The 12925-nt window shown below is 43.9% G+C and overlaps 1 protein-coding gene across 1 annotated transcript in view; it reads left to right on the forward strand.

Moving 5' to 3' along the window:
• The window catches only part of CNTNAP2 (contactin associated protein 2), a 2205784-nt gene that overhangs the window by 1799713 nt on the left and 393146 nt on the right, over window positions 1-12925 (forward strand). The window contains exon 16 of the mRNA XM_043872451.1: window positions 1067-1194. Coding sequence (XP_043728386.1) covers window positions 1067-1194 — 128 coding nt within the window. The remainder of the gene's footprint in view (window positions 1-1066; window positions 1195-12925) is intronic.

Consider the following 12925-nt stretch of genomic DNA (forward strand, 5'->3'; position numbering starts at 1 on the left):
CCTGACTACTGAACTCTCTCTCGTTCTTCCGTCATCCAAAACCAGTTGTCTTTCCTGTGATCAGTTGTACATACAGTTTCAAAATTCTCATTTACATTTAGGCCGAACAGTGCACAAAATCATGCAAAAAGATAAATTTGTGGAATGACTTGATCCTGTTGCATGCCTCCCAGCCATCCAGCCCCAAGTTAGGGGATCTCTCAGCCACAGCAGTACAAAAAGAGGATGAGGGCCAGGCATTTCCTATCAAGGTAAAATCTGTCCTGCAGCATCACTCACCTTGGCTCCATCCCCAAGAACATCTCCTGCATTTCTGTGCTTCATCCTAGAATTAGTGCTTTACAACTAGCCTTGCCCTCTCCCTCTATTTAGGGTGTGTACAGGGTTGAATTAGGAGACCTGAAATAAGATAAGCATAAACAGGAGGAGAAATCCAAGAAAAAAGCCAAGTTGGGCTTGCATCTAAACTCCACTCCTCATTATAGATGGAAATAGAGACTTAGTGAACACCTGCTCTGTGTTGGAAAATTCACATGAAGTCTTTTGGTTGTTAAAATAAACAAGAAGAGATGAAGGAACAAAAAGTGCCTCTTATTTAGCTGATGCACGGTGGGAAAAAAAAAGCAATTAAGGAGACAAGGGTATTTTTTTTTAATAGGGCTTTGTTTCTCATTTTATGCAAGAGATCACGTTGACTTCGTTGAACTTTTGATTCCATAAAAGCAGCAAACTCTGCACGCGTGCTCAGGTGTTTGATGTGAGTGCTTCAAGCAACGTGGTAGTCTACACTCAACCGGAAACAGTATGCTGTATACTGGTTGTGACTCCGGAAAGCAGGGCGTCAGTTCTGTTTTCCAGAAAGCAAAGAGGTCACAGTTGCTTCTGAGCCATGAGTTGCAAAACCACCAAGTGGAAGAGAGGAGCAACTCTTTAACTGTGGTTCTACTTAGTGAACCTCTGAGCAGTCATCGGAATGTGGTCATTTGTCGGACAACTTAAACAATAATCAGAAAAGATGTGCTTCTAACATAACCTCTTCATGTGTTTGTCTTTCCTTGTGATTCAGGAGAAAGGATGCTGGTTTCTTATCCTACAAAGATCACCTGCCGGTCAGCCAGGTGGTGGTTGGAGATACCGACCGGCAAGGCTCAGAAGCCAAACTGAGTGTGGGTCCCCTGCGCTGCCAAGGAGACCGTAAGTGTGCCTACAGTGGCGGCTTGCACCTTCTTATCAATTTTAAATAGTGTTTCCCGGCAAATCAGAGGTTGGCAGAAAAACAGATTGCTCTTTGGTATAAACAGAGCCAAATAGAGGGCTGCTGCTGCTGCTGCTAAGTCGCTTCAGTTGTGTCCGACTCTGTGCGACCCCATAGACAGCAGCCCACCAGGCTCCCCCGTCCCTGGGATTCTCCAGGCAAGAACACTGGAGTGGGTTGCCATTTCCTTCTCCATTGCATGAAAGTGAAAAGTGAAAATGAAGTCGCTCAGTCGTGTCTGACTCTTCGTGACCCCATGGACTGCAGCCCACCAGGCTCCTCTGTCCATGGGATTTTCCAGGCAAGAGTACTGGAGTGGGTTGCCATTGCCTTCTCTGAAATAGAGGGCTAGGTAGACCTTAATACATAGAGGAGAGTGACAGCTATAACGTCTCCAGTATAGGAGACTAGATCTGGGCATAAAGTGTGGACATTCATCTTTCTTGTATATTTGTAGGTAACGACTGTGACTACCTAAGTTGATGGTGATATGAGTAGCAATGCTAATGGCATAAGCAGCACTCAACAGCTGTGATTCCACTGAGAGCTGCTGTTAATGCCATTAGCATGACTATTTATATCACCATAAACTCAGTTTATGGTGATATAAATAGTCACATTATGGCTTAATGTATCATTGTAAACTCAGATTATGGTCATATAAAGTTCGACATTATTGCTATCAAGTTTCATCATCATCAGAGCTTGATGGTCCCTTGTAAGCCAAAGAGTGTTTCTGTAACTACATCTTGCTTTTGAGTTTCGGCACCACAGAGAGGAATTTGGGGCTGCAGGAAGTCAGGGAGTGAGAGCAATGATCCCACCTAATTAAGGGTACCTTTAGGATTTTATGCTTTGCAATACCCTCCAGTGTACTTTATGTGCCGTCAGAGGGAGACAGTGCCAGGTTGCTATGGGGATTCTGTGATGAGCATCCTGGGTCTCGTTTCCCCTCTCTTGTCTGTACACATGATTTGGGCAACTCTTCCGGGAGTTCTGTGCTTTTGTGATTGTGAGCAGGGCATCAGGAGACCTGGATTCTGTTCCCTGGGTAACTGACTTGCCTGAGGCCTCAGGCAGATCCCCCTGTTTTTCTCAGCTGTGGTGCTGAGAATACCACCCACATCCCAACTTCTCCTGAGGAGGCCATAAAGATTTTAGTGCCCGGATCTGGATTCCTCCTGGTGAAGCATTCTGTGAGATGGACTGTTATTACCGCTTCCATAAATCAAGGGAGAATTAGACCTATTCGATGTAATAAGTTATTGCATCCACTCAAGGAGGTGTCCTAAGGAATGTAACGATGCATGCGCAGCTGCTTACTGCTTAGTACATCGAGGTCGGCAATTAAACCACACGATGTTCCAGATACAAAGCAGAGATGGAGCCTGTTCTGATTTTTCTCTTCTTACATACAGAAAATGAATGCACTATCCTTAAAATTAAATTGGTCAAAAGAAGTTTATCATGCATTTACTAGACAATAATCCTTCTTTTGTCTAGTCAAGTTTAACAGAACTGTATGATAAGAAATTAGTTTCAACTGCTTAAGAAAAAGATATTGACAGAAAATAATGTAGGTGCATTTTTAACCATATTTTGGGAGATGGATTATAGCCTCATGCTCAAAATAGGCAGGTTCTCATGTGCTGGCCAATGAAAATCAGTTTCTTTCTGTCATAATTACTCATTCATATATAAAGGTAAAATATTTCTCATTTATCAATTCTAATTATGAAGTTAGCTTTGCATTAGATAGGGGTTCCCTTTAAATAATGGATTAACTCAATATAGTTATGAAATCCAACTTCTGCAGATTTTTATTACCATTCTTAAAAGATTCTGGCTACATTAAATAGTATATGTGGGAGTATATTAACAGTTGTAGCTAACATTATCATGTTTTCTCATACTAAATCAGTCCTCAGGAAGAATTTATTAAGTGTCTGCTATTTGTCTAGCACTTTACTAGGTGTTCTGTGAATTAAAAAAAAAAAATTCAAGTAATGTTTTGTGAAAAGCACATACAAAAGTTTTGGAAAACACAAAATGTTTGATAATCTAATAGATTTGTGATGTAAAAGTATTGCAGCTGATGCTCAAGAAAGAAGTGGTATGTTTCAGGAAGACTTTATATTTTAAATGGGAAAATAGGAGAAGTCTGGTGGTCAGTGTTCATTTGCATTTTTCTCCCAAGGCTGTTGCTCTTAGAAATATTCTTAGGACGTTTGATAGACAAAGAGCTGTCCTGTTCACTGACACTGTATGGCCTCCAGCTTCTTGTAGGACTGCAGCTTCATCAGTACTTCTTAATCCATACTTTACCTGATATTTCATGCAAACAAAAGCACAGTGAATCTTTAATTGCAATTGCGTGGAATATTTTTGTGTCCGAGAGAGAGCAATCTTCGGTTTCTGCAGGCAACTGGCAATATTCCATACCTCCTACCTGAATTGCCAGATAGCAGTTAGCAGTTTTGATGCCCACCTTCTTTTTCAGAATGTTCTAACATGGACACAGTTAAGTGCCCACATCATAGCATTTCCCAGGTTTTATACATGTGTGGTTTCCTTGTATACAGCCCCCTGTGAGCTGGGTAAGGAAAATATTAGCCTTTCTGTTTTACAAATGAACAAAATATTTCTTTGAAAGTGTCATTTAAGCAAGAAACTTCTGTGCCCCCTCGTGAGGCTCCCAGAGGAAAGACAGAGCCGAGAATATACACAGCTTCCTCTGCACAAGGTCAGGCTTGTTTCCTTGTCTCTATTTGCATCTCTAAGTCTACAGCAGAAATTAAATTGTTTAAAATATATGTCATCTGGGTCTCTCCCCATCCTCATCCAGTTACCAATACCGTGTGACTGTTGGGGGAATTAAATTCTAGTTTGTATAACTTGAAAAGTGACATCGTGCATATATCCTCTTGTTTGTAGAGATTAACTCTGTGTCATTTACTGAAGTCTGTGCCAAGCTACAGCTTAAGAAACCAAATCTGCTGCTGAGGAATGTCTTTCTCTGTTTGAGGACTTGAATGATGACAGAAGCTGTCTCTTGAATTAGGTCTGGTCCTATCCCCCCAGTCTCAGAGAATGAAACAATTTTTGTGGGCTCTGACCAACCGTTTCGGCAGCTTCAGTTGATTTCATCATGCCTGCTGAGTTTCATTTTTACTTTGATTCATCTGAACTCATAGACCCATATAATCAAAATGCTAAGAAAAATCAGTGAATTCCAGAATCTGCCGCATTTCCCATATAGCACTATAAAATGCTGATGCCCTCAGATTTTGGCGTCTTATTCAAACACATTCAAATGGAAACCTCAAATCTAAATGAAACTGAAAGTGTGACTGAGGATGGATGGTTAGCTAAGATAAAAAGTAGCGTAAAATTACGCATCTTCCCCCCACCCTAAATCGCACATACTCACCTAGGAGAAACAATGGAGCTAGTTAGGGGCTCGAAAGGGCTGATAGAGTAGAAATTGTTTTCAAATTTAAATATATAATTATTCTTGCAGGAGGTGGCTGAGCTTCTGTTTTAGTTCAAAAACAAATTATGTCAGGTTTGGGAGGTAGAAATCCTTTTTGTAACTATATATAGTGACTATAATTAATTGTAGAAGGAAAGTACTTGCTAGATAATTGTCTTATTCTCAACCATATGAGGCAAAGAGTCCCCATATCTCCTATAGGGATACAGGGACTTTAAACAATTAATTAAGAGCAAGTTTATTACAAAAGCAAGTGTTTTGAATACACCTGGGTAGAAACAATCAGGAGAACATGTTACTTAAGGACCTCTGCATGCTAAGTCATTTCAGTCTTGTCCGACTCTTTGAGCCTCTATGGACTATAACCCACCAGGCTCCTCTGTCCACAGGATTCTCCAGGCAAGAATACTGGAGTGGATTGCCATTTCCTCCTCCAGGGGATCTTCCCACTACAGGGATCAAACCTGCATTTCTTGTGTCTCCTGCATTGGCAGGCAGGTTCTTTACCACTAGCGCCACCTGGGAAGCCCCAAGGACCTCTGAGTCTGGGCCAGAAACCCATCTGGCTTGTCAGCATGGCAGGCAGAGCACTGTAGTCAGGGTGGACGTTTACGATGTCAGTTCAGGTTCTTAGAGCTGCAGAGGTGACTCTGAGCGACCAAGAAGAAAAGGTAAGGCAGACACCATCCTATGTAGGGACACTCCAAGGGCAGAGACAACAAAAGAAATAAAGATGATGATGGAGCTTTATCCAAATGACAGTGGACACGTGTTCTTTGGGAATGCAATCCTGTGTGCCAGAGATGTGTAAAGGCCACCCTCTACTGTAAGATGTTTACAAACCAGGGCCTTCCCTGGCCATTCGCTTACCAAGAAGGACAGAGCAAGGATTGTATCTAACATGTTGTTTCTCCAAAGATAAGACACTTCGGTGGGGGGTTCAAATGAGTATCATTTCCCATAAGAGGGCCCCAGGGGCTCAGACAGGCCCTTGCCTTTGCTGTTTCAGGCTTGGAAGAGACATGAAAGCGAAAGGGCCCAGCATGTAGTGATGCTGGTGGTTTAAAAGCTCAGTCATGTAGTTGCAACTGCGTGGACCGTAGCCCACCAGGCTCCTCCATCCCTGGGATTTTCTAGGCAAGAATACTGAAGCCGGTAGCCATTTCCTGCTCCTGAAATCTTCTCAACCCAAGGATCAAACCTGCATCTCCTGCATTAGCAGGTGGATTCTCTACCACTGAGCCGTCAGGGAAGCCCCTATGCAGGCTGTGAACAAGCACTTTATATTCATTTTCTCCTGATTCTTCCAACATCCTGTATGTGGTGATGTCTTTGTGTTTTGTACCAAGGAGAAAGTAGAATCAGAATTAGTGTGTGGTTTGCCATTAAGAGCTGGAGCCAGGAGATCTGGGTGGTTTCAGAGCAAATTCCAGAATGGATTACACTGGATCACTCTCAGTTATTATGTCCTCAGAAGATGCTCCAAGCTCTTTTCCTTTCCCCATCTCTTCCCATGAAATGTAGCTGTATGTCTTTGGGTCAAGTACATCTAAAACCACAAACACAGAATCATGACATGCTAGCGGTGGAAGGCACTTAGAGATCAGACAGTGCAAACCTCTCAGTTTCCTGACATGGGGACTTGGCTCCAGGGAGGTGAAGTGACCGAGCCAGGGGCTTCCAGCTTGTTTATGGCAGAGTACGTGGAGAGAGAGTTCGACAAGAGCCTTTATCTTTGATAATTCCCAGTGGCCAAGATGCATGCTGAGATCCAACGAGAGAGCTTTGACCTGGAATCCTGACCCCAGGTCCCTGCCCACCAACAGCTAAGCGGAGCACTAACGTGGTGCTGAGCACTTCCTCTTGCCCCACTGTGGGATCACCAGATTGGAGACCTGATGGAAAACTCAGGGTCGGAGACAGAAAGCCCGTGACTTCAAGGTCTTTGTGTTTTGTTCTTGCTTCTGGTTCTAGGCAGTTTTTTAGCTGACAACAAGGGCTTCCCTTGTAGCTCAGTTGGTAAAGAATCTGCCTGCAATGCAGGATACCTGGGTTCAATTCATAGGTCAGGAAGATCCCCTGGAGAAGGAAAAGGCAACCCACTCCAGTATTTTTGCCTGGAGAATCCCATGGACAGAAGAGCCTGGCAGGCTATAGTCCATGGGGTTGCAATAGTCAGACACGACTTACCAACTAAACCATGACCACCATCCAACAAGGGGGTGCAAAAAGAAAACAGAGTTATGTGTAGAAACCATTAACTCCTTTTTTTTTTTTCTTAATGTCCCAGCCTCTGCTGCTATTGCCACTGGCGACTACTGACGAAGAAGCAGGAGTGGCGCTAAGAACTAGCAGAAAGAGTGAAATTTTTAGGATCAAAACCTAGGCAGATTCCCATTAAAGGACTGAACCCTCTGGGCATGTCGGAGGGCAGCTCCAATGACAAAGGCAGCAGAAGCAGAAAGAAGGAAGCTTCTCTCTGGTCTCCAGACTCGGGAGTGATTTTAAACGGTTAGATGTGGACAGAGCCCCGGGGAACTGTCAGCTTTCATATTATTTGGCCACTTAGCTTGAACTGCAAACCCACTGTAGAAATGAGCAGTAAAATCAGTTACAGTTTGGGGAGGAAAAAAGGTATTTCTATTTGATAATGTTGTTGTTGTTAACTTGCTCAGTCATGTCTGACTCCTTGCGCCCCACGAACTGCAGCACGCCAGGCTTCCCTGTCCTTCCCTATATCCCAGAATTTTCTTAGACTCTTGTCCATCAAGTCAGTGATACCATCCAACCATCTCATCCTCTGTCGTCCCCTTCTCCTCCTGCCTTCAATCTTTCCCAGCATCAGAGTCCTTTCAAATGAGTCAGCTCTTCCCATTAGGTGGCCAAAGTATCAGAGCTTCAGCTTCAGCATCAGTCCTTCCAATGAATATTCACGGGTGATTTCCTTTAGGATAATGGATGTGATGATATTTGATAATGGATGTGGTATTTGTGTGCATGTGGCTGCCTTTCCAACACTGCTTGTGTTCAGAGGAATCACCCATCCCCCAGAGGAGATCCGCTGGGCTGAGCAAGTCTCTCTTCCTTTCTGAACTTGTCACAGGATCCCGGAGGCAGGAGGGACTTTGTTCTGTGAATTGAATCCCCACAACTTGGTTCTTCTGCTGAACTTTCTAAGCCATCTCTCTAATCTTACAGAAGAGTGTTAGACTTGCTCCATTGGTTCTAAGAATTCCTGATGTGGAACATGCTTGGAATCAAGAAAATTACTAGGTGAAACAGTTTCTTATCTGCCCAGTATCTACTCCTGGAGTTTAATTCAACCTAACAGGCTTTACTGAGGAAAGTGGGGCATGGCTCCCGTCCCGGATCAGTTTATGTTTCTGTTTGTTGGTTTTTTAAACTTTTATTTTGTATTGGGGTGTAGCCCATTAACAAAGTTGTGATAGTTTTAGGTGAATAGTGAAGGGACTCAACCATAAATATCCATTCTCCCCCAAACGCCCCTCCTATCCAAGCTGCCACATAACATTGAGCAAGGTTCTATGTTCCATACAGTAGGTCCTTGTTGGTTATAGCTTATGTTTTATCGAGGCTGACAAGTCTGATGAAGTGGAAATTTGGATGGAAATTTGGATGGAAACTTGGATTCTTAGTGGAAGTTTGAAAAAGCTTGGAGATCTTGAGTATCAGTGCTTTCCAAACTTTAACATGCTCAGAAATCACCTGGGGATCTTGGTAAGATGCAGATTTCAATTCAGGAATTCTAGCCCAGGACTGATTGCCACTGGTTAGTGGTCCGCACTCTGAGCAGCAGCCTTGGAGAGCAGCATGTTGAATAGTGTAGACTTGGGAATTCTACACACCTGGCTCCTCATCCCGGCTCCTTCCCTCACCAGCCAGGTGCCTTTGAACCAGTTCCTTAACCTCTCTGAGCTTCTACTTCCTGCTCGCAACTTTCTCTCAGCTGCAAATGAGAATAATCACAGCTGCATCACTGCAGTGGTTCTTTTAAACTGAAATCCCTGGCAGCGTTGCACGTGGTCGGCGTTATCTGACTATTATCACCTCCATTGTTACTACATTCATTCTTTGTGGGAAGAGTGACAAGTCTGCTAACAGGAAAGCTCGGCCCACCTCCCTGTCCTACATCCCACTGTCTTTACCTTTAATTCTTCTCTGCTCTTGGAGAAAATCCACCTTTTCTCATAGATGAGGGTTGGCGCACAGTGAGTAGCCTCCTTCCTGACTTGGAGTTGGTGGCCACACCCGCTGCTTGGAGCTCAGCTCCTGAAGTGATATCCGTCCATGCAAAGAACCCTCTTTCCTTCTCTCTCATCACCCTTGCTGGCAGCAAATGGAAGCCACCCCCTTAGCTTGCTGCCTTCTTCAGAAACTACCCTTGGACAACCAGGAGAACTCTAGCAAAACAAACAAAGAGACCAATAATTCACAGGCGCTCACTGTTCCCAATGACAACAAGATGAGCCTTTCATCCAAACAGGGAGTCAGTTAACCTTTTCTATGAAAGATCCACAGGAAGTATTCTAGGCTTTGGGACCACACAGGCTATTAGAACCACTCAGCCCTGCAGTGTGAAAGCTGTTGTTGACAATGTGTAAACAGATGCACGTGGATGGTTAGAACAAAACGTGACTTAGAAAGGAAACAGGTTGGATTTGGCCTGAAGGCCATAGTTTGCTGAACCTCTGACCCAGATTGTAAATTTTTTTTTTTTTTTTTTTTTTTTGGAGAATGTGGGGGAAAGATGCATAGGGCTTGAAAAATATGTGGAATTATGGCAGAATTTTTTTCAATCTTGATTTTATCTGGTTTTCAAGCTCAGTCACAGTAACCTGCCAGTTCACCCACTGATCAGCTTGAGTAGGGATTCCCATCCCTTTTGGCTACGTCCTCATCCTTCTCCATGCAGACTTGGATTTCAGCCTAGATTATGTGGTAACTTCTATATATACACTCAGCATTGATCGGAGACACCATGTGAGTGTTCAGTTCAGTTCAGTTGCTCAGTCGTGTCCGACTCTTTGTGACCCCATGGACTGCAGCACACCAGACTTCCCTGTCCATCATCAACTCCTAGAGTTTACCTAAACTCATGTCCACTGGGTCAGTGATGCCATCCAACCATCTCATCCTCTGTCATCCATCCCCTTCTCCTCCCGCCTTCAATCTTTTCCAGCATCAGGGTCTTTTCAAATGAGTCTTTGCATCAGGTGGCCAAAGTACTGGAGTTTCAGCTTCAACATCAGTCCTTCCAGTGAACACCCAGGACTGATCTTCTTTAGGATGGACTGGTTGGATCTCCTTGCAGTCCAAGGGACTCTCAAGAGTCTTCTCCAACACCACAATTCAAAAGCATCAATTCTTTGGCACTCAGCTTTCTTTATAGTCCAACTCTCACATCCATATGTGACTGCTGGAAAAACCATAGCCTTGACTAGACGGACCTTTGTTGGCAAAGTAATGTCTCTGCTTTTTAACATGCTGTCTAGGTTGGTCATAACTCTCCTGGAGTGTACTGAAGTACAAACTACATTTCTTGCTTTCAAGGAGCCTACAAAAACATTGGCCCTCCAGAGTGAAGTTCACATTCACCGTTGTAATGCACCTATTATCCAGAGGGTCTTTTCAAAGCTGCAAATCAGATTCTAGCACTTCTATCCATCGCTGTTAAAATGCCAACCCTTACCACGGCTGACCTGCCGCACCCTCCGGTCACCCCCAGTTGGTCCGTTCCAGCCCCACTGGTCTCACATCTCCAATGTGCTTCGCTTGTTGCCACCTCAAGAACTTGTCCCTGCTGGTTTCCTTGCCTGAAACTTTCTCCTTGTCAAGCCTCACCTGGGCTGCAAGTCTCAGCTGTGATATTAGGTCTTCCAAGACCATCTTCCCTGCCCACTCGGTTAACAGTCACTCACACCTCGCCACTCTCCATAGAGCTGACCCCATTCTGAAATTCTCTCTGCAATGCTGCAATAGGACTCTAACACCATTAGCCTGGCATCAGCAGAGATTTCACAATCCCTAAGAAATCTGCCTCTACTTCAAACCCCAAGGGCAAGTATAGAGGGGGTTCCCAGGCCACCTGTTCTTCTGACCAACTGACTACAAAGTTAGGGGTTCCCACCATTTCTGGGCTCCCCATTAGAGGCACTAGTGGTAAAAGAACCCACTTGTCAATGCAGGAGATGTAAGAGATGCAGGTTCGACTCCTGGGTTGGGAAGAGCCCCTGGAGGAGGGCTCAGCAACCCACTCCAGAATTCTTGTCTGGAGAATCCCATGGACAGAGGAGCCTGGCAGACTATGGTCCATAGGATCACAAAGAGTCTAGCACAACTGAAGCAACTTAGCATGCATGTACTATCTCCTCAGCACAAAAGTTTACTACAATGACTTGGTGAAGTCAGGAAAGCACAACTCTTCAGATCGATGTTTTATTATAGGAGATACAAATCCAGACTAGCTGAATGAACAGGTGCATGGGGTGAGTTCTGGGAGGGCTGCAAATGCAGAGTCCCTGTGTCTTCTCCTCATGGAGTGGGGCCTGTCATCTTCCAGCATATCAGTGTGGGTCACTAACCAGGGAAGCTCACCTGAGCTTTGGATGTCGAGATTTTTTTCTCAACGTTTAATTACGTTGGAGAAGGAAATGGCAACCCACTCCAGCTTTTCTTGCCTGAAAAATTCCATGGACACAGGACACTGGCAGGGTCAGTCCATGGAGTCGAAAAGAGTCCGACACAATTGAGCACCCATAATGTAGGCTTGGATCAGTAAGTCATTGGCCACATGACTGAATTCAGTCTCCAGTTTCCCTTCCTTCTCTTCCATAGAGATGGGGCTGAAACATGGTGGTTCAAAGCCCCAAGCCTCTAATCCCATGGTTACTCTTCCAGGCAGGGCCATTTTCCATCTTAAAAGCATCTGAGGGCCCACCAGGAATAACAGAGACACTCCTATCAATCAGCAAATTCCCAGGGTCTAGAAGCTCTAGGAACTTGGGACAAAAACCAGGTAAACTATCCATTACCCAACCAGTTCTCGCCTCCGTGTGCTTGTAGGATTATTGTCCTCTCTCCCAAGAGTAGATGGAGACTCAGGCAGAGTCTGTACCCCATGCAAGGATGGTGTCTGCCACAGTGAGATGCTCAACTACATGTCCTTAATGAATGTGTGCACGCATGCTCAGTCACTTCAGTCCTGTCCGATTCTATGCAGCCGTATGGACTGCAGCCTGCCAAGCTCCTCTGTCCATGGGATTCCTCAGGCAAGAATATTGGAGTGGGTTGCTATGCCCTTCTCCAGGGGATCTTCCCAACCCAGGGATCGAATCTCAGTCTCTTATGTCTCCTGCATTGGCAAGCAGGTTCTTTACCACCAGGACCAGCTGGAAAGCCCATGAGTGGTTAAATAAAAGATTTAAAAAAGCATTTCAGACAAACAATGGAGGCAGTGCCACCAGGCATTCCATGATAAATTTCAGAAAACTTGTGGAGACAATAATTGCTACAGAGGTCCAAGAGAGGGACTATCACTTGATTTATATGCACAGCTCTTTTTAACCTCAACAAGGCTTTTGCACATTTATTCATCTTAACTAAATGAAAACTTTTATTCTTTTGTACCTTGAAAATCCCTTGAATCCGATGATTATCTTCAAATTAAGGATTAAAAAAAGAAAAACTCTTTTGCTAAGTTTCTATATTTTCTTTGGCATTTCTAAATTAAGATGCACATGAAGCATTAAATTTATAGAACTCATTGTTTAATCTAAATTAGATTAACCCCCCTGGCTCTTCAGAGATCCAAGCACACCGTTCCACACTTTTGTTTACCCATGTCTCAAGGTTATTACTGACAAAATTACAATTAGTCAGTACTTCAAATCTATTGTTAGGGTGCTAAGCTGTGAGCTATAAACTACCTAACTCTGACATAATTAAAACTGTGTTCCAGTTCACCTATTTTATGATACCTACTTGGCTTTTCATAAAGCTTCTTTTCACAATCTGAGCTACATTCAGACCTTGCAAACTCAGGAACTTTATAGAAGAAAACTTTTCATAAAGCCTCTTTTTGAAGTTTGCTGATAGATCCAGAGAAGCAATCTGGATTAAAAAATGAAGCCTGTACTAAACTATGGCAAACATTATGT

This window comes from Cervus elaphus, chromosome 18 (genome assembly GCF_910594005.1).
Source record: "Cervus elaphus chromosome 18, mCerEla1.1, whole genome shotgun sequence".
Lineage (NCBI taxonomy): Eukaryota > Metazoa > Chordata > Mammalia > Artiodactyla > Cervidae > Cervus > Cervus elaphus.